General features: G+C 35.6%; 1 protein-coding gene across 1 annotated transcript in view; it reads left to right on the top strand.

The window, feature by feature from the left end:
• The window catches only part of LOC140151706 (homeobox protein Meis1-like), a 95,166-nt gene extending 73,534 nt beyond the window's left edge, over positions 1–21,632 (top strand). The window contains exons 12-14 of the mRNA XM_072174042.1: positions 5,277–5,335; positions 9,121–9,234; positions 16,718–21,632. Of these exons, the coding sequence (XP_072030143.1) occupies positions 5,277–5,335; positions 9,121–9,234; positions 16,718–17,082 (538 nt within the window). The 3' untranslated portion in view covers positions 17,083–21,632. The remainder of the gene's footprint in view (positions 1–5,276; positions 5,336–9,120; positions 9,235–16,717) is intronic.
• Positions 21,633–25,650: the final 4,018 nt, after the last annotated feature.

The following is a 25,650-nucleotide window of genomic DNA, read 5'->3' as shown; positions in this document are numbered from 1 at the left end:
CTTTGTTCTGATAATATTGTAAATGTTTGAAGGAAAAAAATCAACAAAGGTCCACTTTTTTTGGTAAAAATGTTAAAATCTACTTTTTTTAACCAAAGGTTCACTTTTGATTCAAATCAATCCTCCATCCAATTGTAATGAGCCTGTGTTTTTATCAGCGATCATATTTTTGAGTAATCAAATAGTGAAGTTTTCCACCCTCACCTTACATTGTGTTCCAGCATCATACTACTAATAATAGGTACTATTTTTATGATGATACATGTAAAATCTGTCAAATGCACTCCATTAGAGATTAAAAGATTTTTGAGTTTGTTGGATTGAAATGGCAAAGATGTTGCTCTCTTTTTCAACCATTTCTTTGAAACCAGGATGGCGTACGTGTCATGTGTTACGAGGTAAACGAACCTTTAGAATTTGATCCTGTAATATCTATTTGTAGCAACCAAAAAAATGTCTAGATATACATACTTGTACCACAAATGTACTAATGGATGGGAATTATTATAAAGAAGAGCTTCAAATATCTTTTCTGTTCTATTTGAAACAATTACTTGGATACATTTTTTGTACAATTTAATTTTTTATTAATTTTGACATTGAAAATTGAGGAATCCATTATGAAGCTAATGCTATATTCCAATTTTAGTAATATAGACTTCAGTGCATTTCCAATTTTGAAACTAAATTCAAATCGGAAAAAGAAATAACAAATGACCGCTTGAATATGTTGTGAAACATCTTTCCTGTACAATAAAATCATCTTAAAATATGCCCTCATCTTAATTAATAGTGATATTTTACATCTAAAAATGGATTAATTTTGAAATTAAAATTTAAGGAGAAGGTTATACAATGGTTGTGTATGTACAGACTGGGTTTAGATGTTGAGTTCATCCACAGTGCCGCATAGTGTGGTGGTTAGACTAGGTCAACATCCCCGAGGAGAGAGAACCTCTTTGTTCTGCCATAGAAACCAGCTCCATGCATCTTGCATCTAGCCATCTATCCCAGAGTTGCTTTGGAGTTTAACCCTTTACCTCAGGGTAAAATTCACTGAGAGAGGTATACTGTATTGAACATATGCTATACCACAAAGTGGGTCTCTCAAGTCCAGTAAAATGAGATGCACTGGGCTATGGTAAGAGAATAGGAGGATCTTCCCAAAATATTTGATTCCTCGGGATAGGATTGAGAAAGGTGCATGACCTTTAAACCTCATATATTGTGAATGTCAAAAATTTGATACAGTGAAATAGTTGTTATTTTTAGGAAGAGCAAAAGTTACTAGTAGTTGTTTTAATAGGAGAATTAATATGGCGTATCTTAGATTACCATTGATTTGTATTGGTAGCATGTAGCATGAGACAATATTAGACAAAAGGGAATGGGTAAAGAAAAGAAAAGGGAAAAAACATTATTTAAAATATTTAATTGTATAACTTTAATTTATTTTCATTTTGAAGCATTCTGTTTATTATGGAAGGGATGGTTTTATGAAATATTTGCTTTAATGGATACTCTTTGTCAAAGTAAAAAGTAATAAACCATACAAATACAAATGCTAGAGGGCCTATACTCATTAACTTGTTTTGTAATGCTACATTGGTAGAATTCTACAAATATTTAGCTGAGCTAAAAGTTTTATTGTACTAACTAACATAACAGTAACAAAATTAATGTAGTCACTTTGCAAGCAGAGTGAGCAAGCAAATGACACCGGAATAAGTTGCATTTTAGTTCATGAAATAAGCCTAGGAGTACATCTAATAATAATTGAGTTTTTATTGTTGTCTCTTTGTAGGTGTAATAGAACGATCAATCATGATATTATCCATAATGATAATAGCGTACTAATATAATCATAGTCAAACTCCCTGCCTAATGGAAGTGCATTTTCGTAATCATGTAATAATACTAAAGGATATCGTATTAGGTCATTTTAACAATAATGTTGCTGATAATGGTATAAAATAATTGGCATGGCAACAGATTATGTTTGCAACCTTTGAACGAGGCTGTAGTCATTATGCTGCTGAGAGTGTGAGGGAGGGGGGAGGGAGTTTGAAGCTTAGTCGTTGCTGCATTAACATATTTAAGGGCAGTCAGACTGGCGCCAAACAGGCATGCATATACTCCATTAATCATACTTTGCAGCCTAGCTTGCCTAGCTAGCTAGCCTGCCTGCTTGCCCTGCAAGCTTATGGCATTGCCCTGCCTCCTGAACAGTAACACAACAAATTTTGGTGGTGCAAAATTTTCATCTTTTTCTGAGGATGTACTGCTGTTAGGGCTGTTTTATCATAGACCATTAAATGGTCTATGGTTTTATACATTTATAATTATGATGACATATTCATCTGATTTTAGGCTTTGTAGCGTATAATTAGTAATTTCTCTCATTGCCGACTTCAAACTTCAAATATTGCATGAAATATAAACTAAATGAAAATTTGAAAAACTATGTACATTTTTGGGGCAACATTGTCTCCAAGCTGGATGTGATTTATGATGTAGTATAATAATCTGGCTTGATATAGCATGATAATAATTGTTAAATTATCCAAGACCTTGGAAGTAATAAGCATGTTAACAGGGTCAGAGTTGAACCTGGGATCTTGGAGTTCATAGCATTGTTATTGGCAATCAATTTGTAATACTCTCAACACCTTTTTTGCATATGTGATATTTTAATAGTTGGCAAATATGACATATTTTCATTGTGTTAATCTATCATGTTTAGAAATGAATTATTTGGTGTTCATAATGGATTAGTTTTGAGTTATCATAATTTTGCAACTTATTTTCCCATGCACACGGTGAGGATATTTTGAGTACAGCTTCATTTAGTAATCTAAATTTGATCAATTTCAAACTTCTAAGTTCAAACATTTTGATTCACTATGGTTCCCTTAAATGAAAGCAACTGATATATGTTTGTCATGGGTTTGTATGGTGTCTAAGTTTTCTCAAGACCACAAAGATCTATGAATTCACAGATTATAAATAAATACACCCATTATTGAGATACAAAGTAATGGACTTTTGTTATGTTGAGCAATTTTACCGCATCTGGTTTTTATAGTTTTTACAATTTTAACATAAAAATCTATCCTGCATGCAAGACCATTTCCATGGCAAGACAAAGCTGCAAGAAACATTCTTCTTTTTTACTTCACATGAAAATGATTATATTTCTACAAACTTGTTAGTAAGTGATTTGCCCACGAAGTGTTTTCAAGCACATTTTCCTTAAAATATCATTGTTTTGGTTACACCTGTATACACATTACTATTGTTAACCTTATTGTGTTAAAATATCATCAGCGCCAAATGCAAGCATCGGTAATTAAGTACGTTGAGCATTATGTGCCCATTTTAGTATTTATTGTATTATTATCATTGTATTGTTGCAACAAAAAATAATGAGATCATTTAGATAAAAAGGTTTAATGGGAATATTTGTATCGTTAATGATCTCATCAAACAATACGGATTAAAATATCAACTGTCATACAGGAGGACAGCTGGTCCATATAAACGTGATGGATAGCGTGGAGTTGCCATGGCTAGACACAAGCTAGTGATGCAGCCAGCGATTGCAAGCTCAAAATAATCTTATATCTAATGCATTTTCATGTGACGATAAAATAGTCGTCTTTTTTTAGAAAACCGATCATCTTGGATGAAACTACCATCTCATGTCGGTAAACTCAAATTAGCATTCTTCTTTCTTGAAAAATTATATGATTGAAAAGCGGAACTGGTTATATGATGAACTTCTATTGCTTCAAGATATATCATTTTTGGTTTAATTGAATTTGAATTATTAATAATAATCAAGTGGAGAAACTAGACTAATCTGGCAGATGAGTTTAGTGAAGCTTCCATCCCCACCAGAGCTAAAATTTACCATCATACACAAAAATATGTTTTCAACAGCGGTGAGAAGCAATAGGTTTTTAAAAGGATGGTTAAAAAACACCCTAGTTAACGATAGAATTGCATTTGACTAATTTTTATTTTCCCTTCCACCCAGCCAGAGGGAGAGGATTTGCGAGTGAGTTGTATGCCCTCAACGCATGGGTGCACGAGTGAGCAAGTTGGTCATGTGCGACGTGGATGTAGGCCAGGGTTTAGTTACAGTCGCACAACAATCAGCCGAGTTTGACCTGAAAATTCTAACCTACACCTATAGGCCACCAAAGAATTTTTAGTAGAGGGGAAGTTGATGTCAAAATCTACCATTAATTTTATTACTAATAGACAAAAAAGTGGGAAAATCACTTGAAGTGAATATTTCCTCGGATGTCTTCATGGGTTTTATGCGCATCCATAGGATATTAGGTGGCAGCCATGATAAAGCACTTGTGTACACTGGGCAGCTTCTATATATGTACACACTAGAATCCACAACATGCTCGTCCATCAGGGCACAGTTCTTTAACCCCAATACATCTGCACATTCATTGAATGACCTTTGAAAATTTGGGTACAAAAACTCATACTCTACAACTTGAGGTTAAATTTTGCACTATGATTATGTAATTAAGGTTATTGGACTATGCCATTGGGATGAGGCTATTGTGGTCCATAGTGATAGCTTGGTTGTATCATTAAATATTGAGAGAATGGCACAATATATAGGCAGAGCTGGAGTTAGCTTGCTTTATGTAATGGCCTCAGATGTCAGCTGAAGCCATGCATCATTTACTCTTATAAGAGCAAAGTGTGTCATTGTGCCTATGTAATGGCCTTATACTTGACACAGTTAACACTGAATATTTACTCGTAATTCCACCATGGCCTTCTATGCATATCATGTATCAGATTAATGAGGCTATTAAACCCCAAATTCATTAAGTCTTAAAACATCATTAAGCACAAACTTGTTAATTAATCACTACTATCGCCAATATGGTGTGTTAATTGCTGCATAGGAAATAGTTAAAGTTGAAATTGTAGTAGCTTATGTTGTGTGGGTAGCAAGAAAAGCAACACATGTGTACACACATACCGTGTCGTACACACTTTGCCATTTTATGGTTTGATTATTAGCTTTGACAATAGAGGGCGTAATCACATTTTCACACCTGTCTTTCAAAAACCTGCAGCAAAAATGATAAAATTTAAGTCAATTTGTTGTAATTTTGGTGGTAAATTTAAATTGTCTGTAGTTTTCACCGTTTTTTTAAAACTACAATCTTTTTTAAAATGTGAAATAGTTACTAAATCCATTGTTTTCCTATTGTTTTTTTGTGTTTTTCTTTGTGCAGGTTTATTAACGCAAGACGTAGGATTGTGCAGCCAATGATAGACCAGTCAAATAGGGCAGGTAAATGAAGATAATATTTGAGTAAATTTGATTTCTCTAGGATTATTGGAAACCAAGAGGTCTACTTTCTATGCCATATTTATTGGATACAGTTATAATGGATTTCAAGCAGGTTGTCATCTCTGATATCATTTTGGAGCTATCCATTTATTGGTAGAGGGGGTTTGTGGATGTGAATGCAATGGAGCAAATACGTATGAGCTAAGATATAGCTTAGATTTATCTAGACTTGAACTTGGCACCATCTCATCAAACTCATTTACCTCTTCCAAAATGTTAGGGATGACAACCTGACTGGAATCACAAATGGCAGGGAAGGTGACAGGGTGGATCCTACAAGGACTGGTGATGTGATCTAACAAAATGAGTTGTTTGTTGTTAGTGATTTTGAGATGCACTCAAATGGTTTGAAGTCCTTTATATTTTATTGTTACACTTTGTACCAAAATGATGTCATTTCCCAATGGCATAATTCGGGGAGTTTCATTTACAGCTTAGTTGACTTAAAAGTTGACTTCAACTTGTGAAGTACAAGTTTTTGTACCTTACACATTCAGTGGGTGCATAGGTATTAATGTTGTGTCTTGACAGATGGCATGGTACCATGTGAGATCCTACAATCATCCTTGTGTTTCTAGAAACTGTAAGTCAATTTTTGGAAGGGGATGGGGGGTAGCATATTGTATATTTGGCAAGATTAAAACACAAAAATTAATTCTGCTAGGCAAACGACTCATTTTGCTTGATGCATGTACAAAAATGATTCCAGTCCATCATTTTCCCTTTTGTCATTGGGCAGGAAAAACCTCCTTTGTATTATGTGTGGCCCTTGAACATGTTTAAAACAAAACTGCCAAGAGGTTACATAGGAGCCTTTTTTTTTTTTTTTTTTTTTTTTTTTTTTTTTTTTTTTTTTTTTGAACAAGTTCATTAGGAATGTTGATATCAACTGTGAATTTTGTTCATTTTGAACAATTCCAAGTAAAAACGAAGTTGGTTTACTCATGTATTTAGTGACGTTTCACCACTACACTAGTGGCTTCATCAGACTGGCAACTCATCACATCTGACTGCTTGCTTTTATAGGCAACAGGATGCACCGTAGAGGGCGTGATGAGTTGGTCAAAGATGTTGTTGAGTGAGTAGGCCCCCTACTTCAAAAAGTCTTGCGGAAGACCTAAAAGACATTGTCCTTACAGAAGATGAGATCCTCAATTCACATGATGTGGTGGCGCTGTTTACTAGTACCCCCATCGATCTCACTCTTCATGTTCTTCGTGAAAAACTAAACGAAGACAAAGACCTCAAAAACAGAACACTCCTCAACATTAATGACATCATCGAACTTACCAAATTTTGTCTTGCCACGGTTGCCTACTTCAGCTACTCAGGTGATATTTACCGCCAACGGTTCGGCATGGCGATGGGTAGCCCCCTCAGCCCCCTTGCCTGTAATATATTCATGGAGTGGCTGGAACAGAAAGCTATTTCCACAGCCCGGTAGCCTGCACGCCTGCGTCTCTGGAAAAGATACGTAGATGACGTGTTGGAAATAGTACGCAAAGGAGAAGTAGACAACCTCACAGAACACTTAAATTCTATCGACCCTACCAACAGTGTCAAGTTTACTTACGAGCAAGAACAAGAAGGTTCGATTCCCTTCCTCGACACCCTAATCACTAGAAAGCCGGATGGATCAGTGAAACTCTGTATCTACCGAACGAAAACTCACACTGACCCATATCTTCAGTTTTCCTCCCACCACCCTTTACATCAAAAGCTGGGTGTTGTTAGAACGCTGCTAGACAGGAGTGACGCGTTGGTAACCGAGGAAGCGGACAGACAAAAAGAGGAGGGTAACATTCGCGAAGCGTTGACCACTTGCGGTTACCCGGATTGGTCAATCAAGAAAGTCAAAAAAGACAAAACTTTCCTCAAAACGAAAAGATGACAGCGAAAAAACCAAAGGCATGGTTGTGGTTCCCTACATAGAGGCGTATCCGAAGCGTGTGTCCAGGGTGTTTAAAAACACGGATTTTCCACAGCCATGAAGCCACATCGTACCATCCGCAATATGCTCGTTCATCCGAAGGATAAACTTCTCCCTCAACAGAAAGCGGAAGCCATTTATGAGATCCCCTGCGGTGACTGCCCCAGTTCCTACATTGGTGAAACTGGTCGCCCATTTGGTATCCGACTTAAAGAGCACCAGAAAGAGGTGGAGAAATTTGAATCTAAGCCATTTACTCGAAAGCAAAACGCCAATCATCTGTCACGGACATTCACAAATCCGCCATCACTGATCATGTGGCCTCTACAAATCACTCTATCAATTGGGAGGACTCAAAAGTTATTGATCGTGAAGCCGACAAGACCACCAGGTGGCTGAAAGAAGCCATCTGGATCCACCGAAAAGGACAAGACACTCTCAACAAGGACGAGGGGGCCTACTCACTCAACAACATCTTTGACCAACTCATCACGCCTTCTACGGTGCAAATAAAAGCAAGCAGTCAGATGTGATGAGTTGCCAGTCTGATGAAGCCACTAGTGTAGTGGTGAAACGTCACTAAAACGTGAGTAAACCAACTTCGTTTTTTACTTGGAATTGTTCAAAATGAACAAAATTCACAGGTTACATAGGAGGTTTTGTTTTAAACATGTTCAGGGGCCAATGACACATAGTAGGTTTTTCCTGCCCAATGACATAATTTGTTACTGATGATATGCCACCTTAAAAAGAAGCAAGAACTTCAGGTAATTGGTAAGAGAAAATAACGATATCCAATTCATTTGATGAAGGTGAGATATGTACAATATAATTGCAAAAATCATAATTTATGAATAGTTACTTTGAATTTTTAGTAAATTGAAAAGGTGAACATAACATGTGATCTAAAACAATTAAATAAGTTATATTGATCATTCATTAAGTAGAAGATCAGAATAAAGCTAGTTCAAAATTCAGGTTCAGTGACTACATGTAGGTTTCATGATAGTGTTTCCTGTGAGCATCCCAAGTTGGTATACATCACTCCAAAATGGTCTCATTGAAATTAGGTGTATGAAACTTGTATCAGGAAAACAAGCTATAGATAGGTGTCCTTATGGCAGTTTCATATCTTGAACTGCATTGTTGATCTTTCTGATCTTGAATATAGTGTCATAGAAGGTAAGTTAATAAGTTCATTATTTTGTGAAAACTGGTAATATGATTTTATCAGATTCTCAAACACAGGTGGTAGTCTTAGATGAAATCATTCTGAAAAATGAAAAGTGGAATGCACCATCTTTAGAACTTATGCGGACAGTTCTGCTTAGGACATTGATATTATAGAATGTCAGTGTACAATTTTTTTTCCAACATTTTTGTAAAACATGTTATAATCATGTTGTAAGCTTGTCGAGTTGAATGTAAATTAGACTTAGATTCTTAATATTTTTAAAAAATAAAGGTATTAGGCTAAATTGATAGCATTTCCCCAGAGATTCAACGCATAACTAATACTAATCCATAATAGGCATCACAACTAGATGGTAGATTACCCATAATGCATTTCACTAATAGACTCTTATTCATATTTCATAGCTGGCCCAATTTTTACCCCTGTATATTTTTCTACTAACACATTTTGTGCCGAGTAATTTTTGAGACTTATGTAGCCCCTTTATTTTGTAGTTGAACACCCCCTTTTTATCCGACTCTACGTATATCCATTGTACTCCACTCTCCCTGACGAGCATTTTGGGGCATTTTGATTGTTATTTATATGCATACTCTGCAGTGCCAGGGATGTCCGGTGGTAATCCCTACAGTCCGGACGGGAGTCAGCCCATGGGGGCGGGCTTCGTGATGGGTGATGGCCAGCATTCCATGGCGCATTTACGACCACCGCTGGGTAATGAGTGTGACCCGCACCTCTATTGATTGATTGATTGATTGATTGAATGATTGCAAAGCAACCAACAGTGCAGGTTCCTAATGTTTTCACTTTTGTTTCTTGGTGTACATAGTGATGTGGATTTGTGACAGTCTTGTCGTTTGACTTTCAGTTTCTTAGTTCTTTAGTGTCAGCTACCTCACATGTTTATCAACAAACTAACGTTAGAAACCTTATGTACATTCCTCTGTCTACCAGTTATGAATATGTATGAATACTAATCATATGCAAATCAAAATCAGTACTACATTGTTGTTCGCTCATGTCTCGTGGCATTTCTGGTATTGTTTTAAATTTTCAAATATTTCTTGTCCTGGCTGGTATTTTGTGCAGAACTCTCTTGTACAAAGTTACAAACAAAACAAAAATAACATTGAAGAAAAAAACCCAGATTTAAATGAATCCTGTGAATTGTTATAAATATGTGAGCGTTACTTGTGGCCTATGTATAGATAGTGATGGTACAGTGTCTTGTGAGAGTGTGTTGTAATCTTGTTGTATTAGTGTAGTGTAGTATCGTTCAACCTGGTGAATTTAATTTAACATTTTACACCCATACACCATGAAATTAACACCACTATTTTGCGTTCTTTCTTTTTTTGAAACTGCACTCATTGGTGGTTTTTCACTTTTTCTTCCATCGGTATTCAATTAACATTTCACATTTCATATGGTGGTCAATTCATTCACTCTATACTATCTGACTTTTATATTAATATACAAAAACTCTTCATTATGCTGATACACTTCACCTTAAATACCAAGTAATCTACAAGAATCTACGCCTTTAATTCCAAGTAATCTACAAACATCTACGCCTTTAATTCCAAGTAATCTACAAACATATGCCTTTAATTCCAAGTAATCTACAAGCATCTACAAACACCTCCGTTCTTTAATGTTTGAGGGTGAGAATTATTTTGACCTTTAAGCTTTGACCCACATTGCTGTGGTCAAGAACCATATCCGAAAAGTGTGGTTAAACATTCATCTATTTCATATTCGTAGGTTTTATTAGAAATTCCAGAGTATCTTTATACTTACAAAAAACTTAAATAGCCCTTAGCACATACAATACATTGTATGCTACCCCATTTGTCATGCATGAAATTCAAACTCGTTCCACAGCTTCTTTTACAATACAAATTCATAATCACTTGTTACGACGCTAGAAGCTGTAGAACTCATCCATATAACAATTCTCCAAACCTAGTTAGTCAAATTCCATGTTATTACTTTCCTTTTCAGTTGATCAAATTCAGGCTCTAGTTTTAATATTTACCTTTGTTTCTCCTAATACATATTTGATTGTACTCATTTGCAGTGATGTGGGCTTATAACCGATTTACTCGAGTGGTTGCACAAATATCTTGCTGCTATCTGAAACCAAATTGTCTCTCTATTCAATAACTTTTCTCGCATCTGAAAGATGCACCAGTGGGAAAATTTAATTATGTATCATACTTTCTACTCAAAGTGAGGATAACATTACAACATTGTCTTTGGCACTTGCTAACTATTTTGGGTAACTTTTTTTTAAATATTACTTACAAATATAAAATGCACGGTGTTGAGTAACTGATTCATTTTCCTGTCAGAGTGTTACGGACCATTAATTGTCACACCATTCATTTGCTTCAATAGCAACACAACATATCCAATTTCAAACGAAATCATTGTAAATGATGCATTTTAGCCTCTAGGTGACAATGTTCGGATTTGATTGAATGATATGTCAAATCACGCTATGGACATAGAGTTAAATGTGCATGATATCAAACAAAAATAGATACAAAATCATACCTTATTTGGTGCTATCCCAGGGGTGATATTACTTATAGATTACCCATCTTTTGGTTCTTACAAAGCAAAAATCAAGCCTAATCATACCAGGTGATACATCAGTCACTTACATATCCTCCCTCTGGCCTGATTATAAGATTGATATAAAGCCCATGACACACTTTTCATACATTGCACAAATAATGACAGAATACAGAACATGTCCTTTATAAAGTCTTAAGGTTCGTTCATACTACCACCGCATTTGCGATGCGTTGCTTTGCGATGCCGATATATCGATTGCTTTCTGCCGCAACTCAACACAACTCGTCGCATTTTCAGGTTAAAATGTATTTAACTTCATTGCGATATCGCAATGCAGTAGTTTGCAGTACGATGCAATGCGGCAACGCACCGCATCGCAAAGCAACGCATCGCAAATGCGGTGGTAGTATGAACGGACCTTTATTTACCCTCACATATTTGAAAGATTGCAACTTAAAAGCAGTATCAGTGATTTGCAAAATCAGAAAATCTACAAAAATCATTGAAAATCAAGATTTTTGTAAAGAGTATAGGCGTGCTAATATACCCTGCAAGTGATGAGTTTGAACACAGCCTAACAGGCCCGTACGCAGGATTTCATTGGGGGGATGCTGATTTTGAAAAAGTGTACTTTTTTCCAAGGGGGGTGGGGCAATTTTGTGAAAAGTGGACAAAATTTTGACCTTTTTTGTCCAAAAAAAGTGTAAAAAACTAATACGCTCGCAAATTCTGACATTTTGGGACTTTTTGTATAATTTTCCAAATTTGGGGGGGGGGTGCATCGCACCCCCTGCACCACCCCCCCCCCTCGCGTACGGCCTGCAGCCTAATTATGGGGGAAAATGTCACAATGTTAGTTAATGTTAAAGAGGTCTGTCCGTACAGACACTTGTAGCAACACACAATTGAATGAAGTTTCATATTGATCAACAGTGCTATTTTCTTACTTTTGGTCGTTTCTTTTTCATACGAAAAATTTGATGCCAATTTTATCGACTTATCCTTTACTTTTTAAGCCATTCCTAAAAACAGTTTTACTCCTTGTGAGGATTGCTGATAGTGCCTCTAAATGCATAGAAAAATGATATACATGTAAATGAACAATGATATGGAAGATCTTGTGTTGTTCACCCACCCTCCCCCTGTGTCCACCTGCTTGGCCCATCACAGCAGCCTGTCTACAAGCCATACATAATTGAATTTGTCGTTATTGTCTGTGAATCCACAAGTAGTACACACACACACTTCACTATCACTCCTTGTTAATGTGTGTTCAAATAGCAAGTAGCATGTAGATATTTTGTATATATAATTCCACACATTGTATTATTGATCAAGTGACTCTCAGGTCACTCTTGTTGTGAGTAAATACGCATGGTTCTCCGTCGGTCAGCTGTCGCTGTGGATGTTCCTTCGTTAACAGCAGTTCTACAGCTGTCGTTGAGTCAACCTTAACAGGCGCATTTGTCTTTTGGCAAATGTAAGAGAAAAGTTGTCAGAAGTTGCAAGTCATTAAGTCAATTGGGATTTATGATAAATCTTCTTTGTTAAGGGTGGGTGACCGGTTGGCAGCTTCCCCCACTTTACCAGTGGCGTGCGCAGCTTTGTTGAAAGTGGGGGGGCCAGGTTGTTCAGTTCCCCGAATAGAGTCTGATTAGGAGTAAATTTTGATGTTTTTAGCGTTTTTTCCCCGAAAAATTTTGGTATATGGATGGGTCTTTTTTCCCAAATTTTCTGAATTTTTTTGGAAAATACCCCAATTTTGCCTCACTGTAGCCAACATTTTTTAAATTTTCCCAAAATTTGGGGGGAAATTTGAAGATAATTTGTGTTAAATTCACTGGAAATTTTGAATTTTGGTATATCGATGGGTTCAAATTTCTTGAAAAATTGGTATATTGATGGGTCCACTTTAAAATTCGCAGTGGAACACCCCTACCCAAACCAAACTTAAGTACCCCCGAAGTATACCACACATACTATTCTGTTGGCCATTGTCATACACATTGCTTCAGATATTCTTTAATATGATTAGATGATGTAATAAATATCACTGTGTTGCAGCTTGACATTCTTTTCTCTGCATTTGCTAATTTGAGTATGGCATCAGGTCTACTTGACTCATAAAATTAAAGTAAAAGTAAAAACAAAGTTTTGATATCATCTCTTGGTGACATAATGTAAATTAGATCATTAAGTGAGCGTTTTATGTAACCGTCTCAAAGTCAGTCAACTAAGTATTGTTTTGCTCATCATAGACTTAGTAAAGATTTAATTAAAATTCACGATAGGTATCGGCACAATGATAAACACTCTCATCGTCTGAATTTGTCATAGAGTTTTGATCAGATTTGAAGAGTGCCATGCCTACCTCTAGCGTTATTACTTGACACAATTTTATGCAGATTATTTGGGAGCTTCGGAGCTTTGGCATGGGGCACGAGAGAACCAAATTGCTGTAAATGAGTAATACATGGCAATAACAATTATGTTGATGTGAAGCCAAATATTTGATTCAATTGCAAAATATGATTTTGAAATGATTAAAGAATTTGTCTGTTGATTTTGTTGTCTACTGCCATTACATAACTTGAAGAAAAAACTTATGTGCTACTGTATAAACTAATTTTTGGTGTCAAGATATTTTCACAATGCAAAAGGAACATTTAGCAATTAATTAATTTCACAGTTGCTCAATTGTGCCCCCATATGTAATGCATTTGCATTATTGGTCATTTTTGTGTCTCTTTCATTTCGGGGTTATGACTGGATTCGTAAAAATAAAATCCTCGCGAAAAATAAGCACTTATACAGTATTTTATTGTGAAATATAACTATTAAAGGTGACCTGAACGGAACCTGAAGTATAGTAGGGGTCGCCAGAGATATTTCCTTCTTGGAAGTCTCGCTAATAATTCAACTGTTAACGGATATAAACCGTTTAGTAAGTCTCAACAAAGAACTATGTACTCATCTTTGTTTTCAGGCTCAACTTTTGGCTCTCAATTCCCAAACGTCTTTTTCTCATCAATACCAAACTATCCAATTCCAATCTCTAACATGCATGAATTCATAATATAGCCATTCTTCCATCCGTAGCTTCACATCAGGAGTGGCTATATGATAGAGATCATGAGAATGTTTAGCATGTGTGTCTGTATGTTTGTTTGTTATCTACCTTTTAATATTCAATTCTTTGAGGTGATTTTGACCAACACATTTTTTTTCTCTGTCTTGATTCACTTTTTTTCTCCGTGCTTCAGCTTCCGTGTATCCAAACCAGCATCAATACTACTGACACCAATAAACAAGGTAGAGAATAAATAAATAAATAAATAGCAACTTTATTTCTTTATCTTTTCCTATTTTTTATTTTCAATTATCAATTTTATTTCAAACTTATTTTGTGATTGGTGAGAAATGTGGAAACTGCATATAAAAGACATGGAATGTGCAAGGCAAATCTTTCATTTTCTGTTATGAGTGCTGAGTGGAAAATGGAGCAATGGGGTATTATTCCATTTGAAATCCATACACCCCTGTGGAAGACATGGCCTTAATCTTCCACACAGGGAGTGTGAATTTCAAATGGAGTTACCTGAATGGGTGAGTCCATTTGAAACTACATCCCATGTGTGGGAGATTAAAGTCATGTCTTACATAGGGGACAGGGGGTGTAAGGATTTCAAATTGAATAGCCCAATACACTTAGTGGTAAAAGTTCTTTCATGAAAATCTATAAATGCTTCAAAATTACTAATTTATAAGTCTATTTACATCAGCAGATTTTTATATGTTGTAAGAATATAATTATTTACTTTTATCACATTCAATGAAATTTTGGAGAAGCATTTTTTGTAATTTTCATGCATGAAAGTTTGGTGCTTGAAAATGATAGAATGCTAAAGGGGATCATGCCACTAAAGTGGGGAATAATGTGCCTTTTTCCCCTCTTCCCTTGAAAATTTTTGAAGGCTGAAATTGTTTTTTCAAGCAAGAATATTTATATTGCTTTAGAAAGCTAATACTGGAATGGGACTTAAAAATATTTTAATCTTGAAAACCCGGGGGTCTTCAAAAAAATTGATTAATATTATTGCTATTTACAATTTAACAAGCAAGAAAGGGAAGAGATGGTTATATGTTTTGAAAAACAAACATGCCCTCAAACTGTGACTGTGGTTAAGCTTATAATCAGCATGTCCTGTTCATGAAGTCCAAGCATGCCAAACAAATTCTAACTGCAACTAACCAACACATGAAGCTGTGTATTATGTTCTCTAATGATGATTTTGAATCAACAAAATATTTGAAGGGGCTGATTTGAAAATGCATTTTGCTAAACAAGTTTGGTGAATGGTGATTACATCCAGTTTAATATCCTACAACTTATTGACTGGAAAATATTTGACATTATTTGATAAAGGAGTGCCATATTTAGTCGAAATTGTATGAGAGATCCTAGGAGATTCAAGTGTATGTTCACAAAATCGTGCCATGCCATGACAATTATGAAGTGCTACGTGTGTGTGTATAAAGTGGTCATTTTTGTGCTACTTTTAGCAGAGTTGCCAACTCCGGCTGATCAGGGAAACTTTTACCTACTACACTCTTAGAAAAAAGGATTCTTGGCAGTCCTGTATGTGGAACCCTCAAAAGTTTTTTTTAACCTTTCCAGAACCCTTTCAGGTTCTAAAATGGCTCTTTCTAACCTTTCCAGAACCCTTTTCTGTTCTTTGTAGAACCATTTAAGGTTCCACATACAGGACAGCTCAAGAACCATTTTAGGTTCTATTTTGAACCCATTTTCTATGCGCTTATAATATTGGATGTAATTTCTAAATAGCTTCCTGATTGCTATACAAAATCTCCCTGATTGCAGAATGAAAATGTTAGCAACTCTGAATAATTGAGTTTCGTGCATTTCACGTTCGACAACAAATTTAAACATAGGCAGAGGAACCTTAAAATCAGGAGCTTAAAAAACAAGTAAAACAAAAATATCCACTTTTACAGTTGCACATGATGTTATTTAAATCACAGATATGTTTCATTGATTTTCAAAGTCATAATTAATGTTATGAATCAGTGACCATACAAGGTCTGTCATGTTATTTTAGGAATTCCCGGCTTCCCGTTATACATATTCGTTTCCTGCATATTTTTACATGTATTCCAGAGATAAACACCAAAACATAAGTAGTCGAGTCAAAGTGCACGCTTCAGTCAGAATATGAGAAATGTGATAAGATCAGATAAAATAATGCTATAATTGACAATGATTAAGACTGATTGATATGAGTAATATGTGTAATGATATCATAGATTTAATTATACTAATTAGCTCATCATGGTGCTTTTGTAATATTTTCATTATACATGTAGTATGTTATGTATTTGCTTATTTACTTGCATGGACTAAACAAATTATAGAGTCCTTAAAAAAGCCTTGTGCACTTTTGAGTGCTGACTTTGCTTGTTTTGTGATAATCATGTCATGATTGATACAGTTGGTGAATTAAGCTTATGTTTCACCAAGTTAAGTCGTATGTTATTGCGATAATTGAAGTGATATTAAATGGCTTTATTTGTGTTTTCTTTGCAATTTTTATAGGAGGCCCAGGTCTAATGGGTGCTAGTGATCTGATGGGGCAATCCATACCGGGCATGGGTCTACCAAGCATCAGCTCCAGCGCTGCATCCTATTCACCAGTATCGTCTTTGCATCCGTCCATGCATTCGTTAATACCGAGTCACCCTCATCACATGGTGGCGCCACATCACTCGTCGCCGCATCACATAAGCGCGGCATCGTCCAGTCCCCAAGCCTCATCAATCACGGAGACACTCAAAACGTTATGGACCTACATACGTCGTAAAAATGAACGCATAAAGAGCCGGTGCTCCGGTATGTGTGATCCCATCTTGTTTGGGAACGTACTTCAGCTGTACATGAGCCATGTTGGACTCAATATATGAACAGACTGTTATAGCCATATTGCCAGGCTACAGAAGACAGACATGTGTGATGAAGTGTTTGTGTGCGCATACAAATGCGCACTACAAGCACGCAAACAATTGATGTTGTCACCTAAAATATACTGTTGGATAATGTGAAAGAAGTCCTTATTTTTTGTTGTTCTTCATGTTCATATTATGGATATAATGGAGGTCCTATATTGTCACTGTATACAATGGTCCTCACAAACATGTCACATTTGTTAAACAAGTGAATTCACTGGAATTGTGAGTAGTCAATCGATATTATTATGCAAATCACCCGTTTTACATAATTTATTCCACTCATTTGTGCATAGTCGTTATATATGCTATTGTGTCTGTAAGTTATAGCTCGGCATCTATACTGTACACTTTTGAAAAAACAGTCAAATTGCTGGTGGTTTGCATCATGTTGACATTATTGAATTGCAGTTGTGTGTTTGTCATCGAGTGCACCTGTTCAACAATGTCAGCCTTATAGTCACAAGTTTTTATAGCCTGTAAACTCGCTCTGATGTGGGAATAAAGCTGTAGTTATGCAAAGTGTTACTCATCGCCTGTACCAGCAATTATAGTCTCCTCTGAAGTCTGTGCAGGAAACATGGATCTCCTTATCACCTCACTCTAGACTGTAGCAGAAGTCAATAATTGCCTGAATCAGAGCAACAAAATAAGGTCAACACAAATATCCAATTGGATGAACTCGAATTGTCATGGTTGTAGGATATACAAGCTTTATTGTGTCATCCAAGTATATAATATTATTAAGGTAGATTTTAATATAGATATGTAAAGTTGTGTACAAATTACCACCAGTCAGTCCAGTTGCCAAATTTATTAAAAATTGCTCTTTTACCAATGTGGACTTTCACTCTTTCCCCCTTTATTGTCCTCTACTACACAATATTTGTAATATATGACACACTGTGTGTTGAGTGACAAACCCCGAGGGATTTACCCTTCCTATTTATAGGTTCATGTTTTTTTCTTGTTTTTTTTAACTGGTTTCCAGATTAACACTGTGTATACTTTCAGTCATCTGGGATTTGATCAATATTTTCTGGTTGACCAGATTTAATTATCTACTAATTGGTTTCCAGATTTTTAAAAACTTAGTAAGAACAGAAAAAACCTACAGGAACCAGTGTGTAAATGATATTTAATCTTGTTTGTTGTACATGTATGTTAAAACTTCTGACTGTATGTTTTTTATGTGATGTTTTACCACCATGTTGGGAAGCAGTGTGCTTTCAGCAGCTCAACAAACCTCTGTAAGATAATGATACATAAACTGCCTCTCCCAAGTTGAATATTTGTACCTCCTTTGTCTTTTTGAAAATTACACATTGTGATGTATTTGCAAGAGGATTTCAAATACTTTTATTTTGCTGATCATACATTGGTTCCCCGTGCCTTAGGACTGCACCTAGAGCTGTGGACTGCATGACCAATTGGCAATGGCTGATCAGAATTAGTGTAAATTTACCACATCTGGACTTTCACTTGTACTTTTCAAACAGTTGACGTAACTGCTTCAAGACAGTATAAAGCACTACCACACGCAGGCCTTCTATTGTTTCTGATGTTGTAAAGAGATCAGTGCAGATGGTCCATGCATGTACAGCCCTTGTGGCATGTCAGCTTTGTATACCTGCTTATTCACTGACGTAGTGCATGTTAGTATCCATTGGTGACTGGTTCAAGCCTAGGCATATACACCTATACTGAATTATACCATAGGCTTTTTGTTGTGATCATTTTGATAAGTGGTTCATAACAAACTAAACGCAAGCCAGAGTAACCTAGCAACGGTCATATTCTAACGTGCACTACGTCAGCGAATATCAATTGCAATGTAGTTTTTAAAATATAAAATTTTGGAGCTGGCACAGGACAGAAGATCAGCTTCTGGCCTACACCAGCATACATTCTTGGTCAGATGTCAGTGGTCAGGGGTCAAAGTCGCAGGGAACTAATGTATGATTATGACTATATAGCTAGTTAACTCTCTGTAACTTTTTTGTTTAAATCCAGATTTGTCAATTCTTTCTATGAAACCAAATAATGATATTTGGATTATAATGCTTAGTGAAGATTTTGTTTAGAAATTCCATTTAACTTTTAATACCTTTATTAATTTTATCAAATACGCCCATATACACTCCTTAAAGGAAGACATGGTTCAAATAGTTACTGCATACTTTTGGATAAAATTGGTGAACAAATTACCTATTTTCAAAAGACTCTGTATGTATACATATGTTCATATTTACCATGTGAATATGGGAAAACTGTTTTTCTATAGCCTATTTTATAATATGGGGAAGAGAATTAACATGGACATGTTGATTCAATCCAGACTTAAACGGCAAAATTTTTTAAATTGAACTACTAGTATTATATATCAAGGGCAGTAACCATTGAAGCATGTCTTTCTTCCAAGGTGCATTTTAGCAACTCTTTGTAGAGCTCGATCTATTCCGCCATCAGAAAGACAATGCCAATACTTTCTATTACTTCTTATTTTTTAACTTATTAAAAACAAGAGTTTGTATAATGTAAATATAAAAGAAGAGAAACTGTTTTGTGATATATATTGTTTACTTTTTTTCTGTTCAAACACGTTTTTAACGTCAAATGTAGTGTTGGTGCCTAAAATTGTCGTAATGAACCAAAATTTTGTGTTCAATTGAAATGTGGATTTGTGAAACCAGTGACATGGTTCCAAATTCTGCACCCTGACCAATGCTCTCTATACCTTAGTTTATCAATTTATCCTTGTAATCCCCACCCTTTAAAAATGGAAATATAAAATTAGCTGTTAAACATTTTTTGCAAACAGGTAAAGATGGAAACTACTGAAAATGCAGTTTAATAATGTTAACAATTGGTTAATTATTAAACCACGTATATACAATAAATAACACAAGTGAGTAAGTAGCTCACAACTTTCCTGATTTATGCAGGACATTGTGGCAAAAACTTTTGCATTCTGAATGAGAGTTTGATTCACTTCAGAACTGAACCAATCTGAATTATCTTGGATTATTATAAGCTGTGACTGGTGGGTGTTGGTTGAACATATCTTCCAACCTATATGCTCAGATGTGTGCTAGCTTATTAAGCCAGATCAATTCAGATATATTTTGTTTGATCCAGACCAAATATATATGGATTCAATCGGGCATTTATAGGTGATCATAATGTTAACAGGAATTCTGATATGCACTGGTAGATCTAAGTTTTTGTTCAAAAGTCCCACGATGTTTCAAACATGCGATAATTATGAAATTCTGATTGAAATTGTCATCTACAACCTCATCAAGTAACGGGTATATATGCTGCTAGCTACTTTATAACTGCCACAACAGGGTTTATGTGAAGTCCCATACCCTCATGTATAATTCATACCTCTTTCATACTTAACCCCTTATAATTTATATGCTATTATATACTTTGTACCTCAAATAGTCTCCATCTCAGTCATGATTCACAATGACATTGTTAAATAACATTTGTCCATGACTGTGTTGGAGACTATTTGCATTGCACCAATATTTTGTATTAAGCTTACAAAGCAGTCTGTGTTGAATAGTGCATCGTCATACCCAAGACGTGCACATAATATTTTTGTTTTATATTTGCATCATTTGTAGGAAAGGTTAATGCTGCTTTATTATAAGATATAGTGGTGTCTTATTGTCTATTGTTTTATCTTTGGAATGGTGCTATTGTTAATTCAGTGCTGAATTAAAAAAGATAGTAAGTGACATTTGATCTCGTTATCATTTTGACTAAGTTGTAACAGAAAGAAAAGCGTATTATGACAAGAATAGAACCTATTTCATACCCAGATCAGAAATTGAATTTTGCAATCGCTGAATATCAAACAATTGAGTGCTGTAACATTTCAAAGAATTTCACATTTAATGAATCAACTAAATAAATAATTCATCTGATGTAACTAATATTTAGGTATTATGTTTTTTTGGAATGTGTAGTCTGACCAAAGATGCATCTTCTCTGGTCTGATTATATCAAATTGAATTTCATTCAACCAAGAATATGTAAAATTAATTTATCCTAGTTTTGATAACTAGTGGCATTATTTCAGTGAATTATTCTTAAAATGATTGACAAAGAATTGTTAACAAATTCATTCCGTAGTCAACATGTATTCTGCAAAAGTATTCTGTCAAAAAGTTACCGGTAATTTCATTATTGTGCTTCTCAGAGGAGCAATTTAGCGTTTGGAAACATTTCGGGAGTTGAACACTCTATTATGAGGACAGTTTCATGGTGTTGAAATCAGAACAAAGATGTGCACAATTGAATGTGCTGATAATGGAAATGTCAGCCCAATGTTTAAATCCATCCTAATTGACCTTTGACCTGGCATTATTTAGAATTAAGAGTATTCATTGTATGTAGGTTGCAGGTGGGGGCTGCAACTTCATCAGAAGACTAAATGTCCTGTGCAAAGTGAACATTTAGTGTCTATACTTCATTCAACTTGTAATAGAATATTCTTCTCAGGTGGGGTAAGGGCTCATATTGAAATTCCTTTACACAGGAAGGTGTGCGCCATCCTGCAGCTTTCCTGTGCTAGCCTTCTTTTGTTAAAATCCTGGGCAGGGTGTATCACTGATGCATATAATCCATCCATTTTATGACCGAGCTTTGCCTTCTTTCTGTGTGAAAACGTGGTAGGGTATTTCAATATGAGCCCTAAGTAGTCTTGATATAGATAATCATGTGATTATTACCCATGAAACAGAGGTCAGAAAGATGTTTTGTGATTATAAAAAAACATGTAATATCCTTGTTTACCTTGGTTTTCTTTGTTATAATCATGTTATGGGCTCCATCTGCGGTCAAAAGCGTGCCAACAATTAAGAAGAAAAGAATGTTGTACAGATAGGACTACTGTGCTTATTGAACAGCAAACCCAAATGATTTTTGCATATTACAAGTTGAACAAAATATACTTTTGAAGGATAGTAGCCCATAATACCATGCTTCAAATTGCACTTATTAAGCAGTATGTGTTCAGATGGGGTTATTAATGTCCAGTATATATCTCTCGATGAGACCATTTTTGGTTTTAGATATCTTTCAAATGTTTTAAAATTTGCTCGTTAACAATTGGACCCTAACTAAGCAGCCAACGAGTGAACAGCTACATCTGCATACACATTTGCTTGTTAACAATTGGACCCTAACTAAGCAGTCAACGAGTGAACAGCCTACATCTGCATACACATTTGCTGAACCAAAATTGAATGCTAAATAAATGATAGGAAAGAAGCAATTTGCTGATGAAAGTATTATGTAGAAATTTATTGCTTATTATGCACTGGTTGATGACATTATTTTGTACCTTTCAGTGTATATTCATGCTGGAAATGCATGCTAACATTTGGTTGGTATATTTGATGATTATTGTCGTTACATTACAATCATTGTAATATAAATTTATTGTACTGAATGAACCATGTGTGAAATTATGGATGGAGAAATCAGAGATTTATTCCTTCATCTTCAACCATTAATACAATCTCTGGTTCTGTGTATGTATTGTATTCCTTTTGTCTACTAGGTTCATTGTTGGTAGCTATGTTATTGTCAACTTTAAAAAAAATAGTGAAAGTCAAATATATATATATAACCCTCTTCTGGATAAAATTGAATTGGTTGTCTTGTGTAGTTATTTGCTGTGTTATACGGTGGATTTTTAAACTGACCCTCAAGGCCTCTAAGGCCAAAAAAAAAATATATATATTGTTGTGTTGCCCTCAAGTGGGAGGGAAAATGGGAAATTTGGGTAGGACAGTCTGATTTTTTTTTTTTTCTTTTCTTTTTTTTTTAAACCTTCCTTTACTTTTTAAAAATCCCTCAAATATTAAATAATGCTTCTTCAATTAGGGACATTTGTCAATTTTGACTTCTGGATACCTGTTAGACATCAATTAAAGACTAGTCTTTCAATAGAATATTAATTTTAAGTGAAAAACATTGAGTTTTTGAACAAATCTGTAAAAATCATCATTCAAAAAAAAAAAAAAAAAATGCACCCCTGATTTTTCAGGATTTAGGGTCGGACGGTTGAGGGCAACACATCAATTTTTTTTGGCCTAATGCTGGTTTCATACTTCCCTGCCTCTTGCTAATCTGACAATGATAAAGTATCACGCCGCTCAGCGGCACACGTTAGAAAGTATGAAACCAGCATAAGGCTTTTGCCGCTGCATGGATGCTTGTTACCTCCTTCATTCTACATCGTTTATGATCGTGTGTCATATACTGGGGTACCCAAAAAGGTGGTTTTGTTACATTTTGATGTGCAGCTTGGATTTCAAAACACTGTCACTTGAGTATTCCTTCACTTAGAAGATTCAATTAGGTCTTAAATTGAGGCTAATTTATTCTATATTACTCAAATTTTATCCTGTTTTAAAATAATTTTAATTATTTTCTTATGATGTTTGGCATGAAATGTGCCAAGGGTGGTTGAGGATTAGGGGGAGGAGGATTAGGGGGAGGGATTCGTATCGTAAATTTGATCTAAAACCCCCATTAAAAAATTTGAATCTGGTCAAAAAATGTCTAAATGAACTCCTAGACATCTAAACCAAGTAAAGAAATACAGAAGGTCATTTAATAGACTAATACTTGCTCAGAATGATTGTAAATGTGGAAAAAAGAGGTGGGGTTAAATCCCACCTACTTTGTGATTGTTTTTGCCCGCACTCTCTCATTTTTTTACCGATTTCCATAAAAAAAGGTGTCAAAATGCTCAGGAGGATGAACCACTTCAAATGAGACGTGTAGGTAAAATGTTTGAAACATTTCATTTTTTTACTATGTAACACAAAGGTATCCCAGGTTGTGACACAGGACCTTATAGTCTGTCTTGTCTCAAGTTGAGAATAAAGCCATTGTGTATTACGCAGTAGTAGGTTTTAAATCACATGCGCTAACCTAATTTATTTAATTAAGCCATTTGGCTGCGATATGGATTTTTTAATAACCCTTGAATGAATTGAATCCTGCTTGGCATATACATACACAGGTATAAAGGCGATTTGTCCATACAATGGTGATGCAACTGCGTAAACGCATCAATTCAAATCTGCCATTGCAAAAAGTCCATCATGGCGTTACTCTCAACTTGAGACCAGACGCACTATAGTACAGAGGAATACTGGAATGCAGTATAGGCATTTATTTATAGGTGGTTGTGGTAAAATACATGCAAAACGTTGATACTGGTCTATAGACCACTTGGCATGTGACGTCATTGCCCGGCAGTATGCGCGCGCATTATGGCTATTTCCATTGTTATTTGCCCTGCAGTGTGCGTGACGCATCGTAGTCTGCTAAGGGCATGTGCATTTTAAATCGCCCGCCACTTTTCATATAGTACAGGAAAGCCATTGAACAGTGTAGCGGCTCGTTCGAGCATATCGATAGACGAGTCCCTCGCCTTTGTTGATAAACAGTGATGTCAAGTGGTCTATATCTATGTAATAAAATAAGAAATCACACGAGGGCAATAGTACATCATTTCTTATGGTGAATATTTAGCCAATACTTTGATCTGGGGTTTCTCTACCGAAAGTCAGTTTAACTGAAATTCCATCCCACAAGGTAATAGACATATTGCATAACAATAGATACAGCTTGTTAATCTCATTTGTTTTGCAATATGCACACAGTGCGGAGGTTAGTCCATCTCCTTTGTTACCCAATAAGCTACTATATGCATATTATATTGTGGGGAGAAATACCAAAATCCACATATTGAGAAAGTAATATACATGGCTCTATTATTTTGCTCTGAATGTTAGGATTGTTTAAGGTTTGAAGAAGTTGAACCATCTAAATGGTCCATAACTTTCCAGAGATCTTGGCAAACAGTATCACAAGCTTTTTGATAGCCATGCAGCTATTGAAGACATCAATGATGGAATTACAATTCAAGAGCAGCTCCGACAACAATCCAATGATTAAATGATATTGTTTTACTGGATGACTCTGAAATTAACCTCCATGGCAAACATCTGTTGATGAAGTTCACAATGAAAGCAAGAAGTTTGGTTTGACCATAAACATTATTAAAAGCCACATCCAGGTGATAGGTAAAGAAATCAGCAAAAGCCCCCATATCCATTGGAAATTCCAACATTGAGCAGGTCAAATCATTCATCTATGTAGGTGGAGTGGTCACTGAAAAGGCAAGCAGCAAGAAGGTGTAGTATATCGGGAATACACCCATCCCTACAAATTATAATACGGACCTGATATCGCCCAGGACGTTGCCTGCGACCTTTTGCTAATCACTGGACTCTGTACCAATGACTGCTAAGTCCCACCTAAATACATAATAGAAGGATATCTGAAGGATAATTGGCTTGGCTATGGGCATCATGCAAAAACTCAACCCCATCTGGAATTCCAAGGAAATAGCCACCCCTAACAAAATTGGATTTTACAAAGTACTGGTACTTCCTATAGCACCTATGCCTCTGAGGCTTGGACAATCAA

The sequence above is a fragment of the Amphiura filiformis genome, chromosome 5 (genome assembly GCF_039555335.1).
Source record: "Amphiura filiformis chromosome 5, Afil_fr2py, whole genome shotgun sequence".
NCBI lineage: Eukaryota > Metazoa > Echinodermata > Ophiuroidea > Amphilepidida > Amphiuridae > Amphiura > Amphiura filiformis.
The sequence above is the reverse complement of the archived record's forward strand: the minus strand, read 5'-3'. Positions and strand labels throughout refer to the sequence as shown.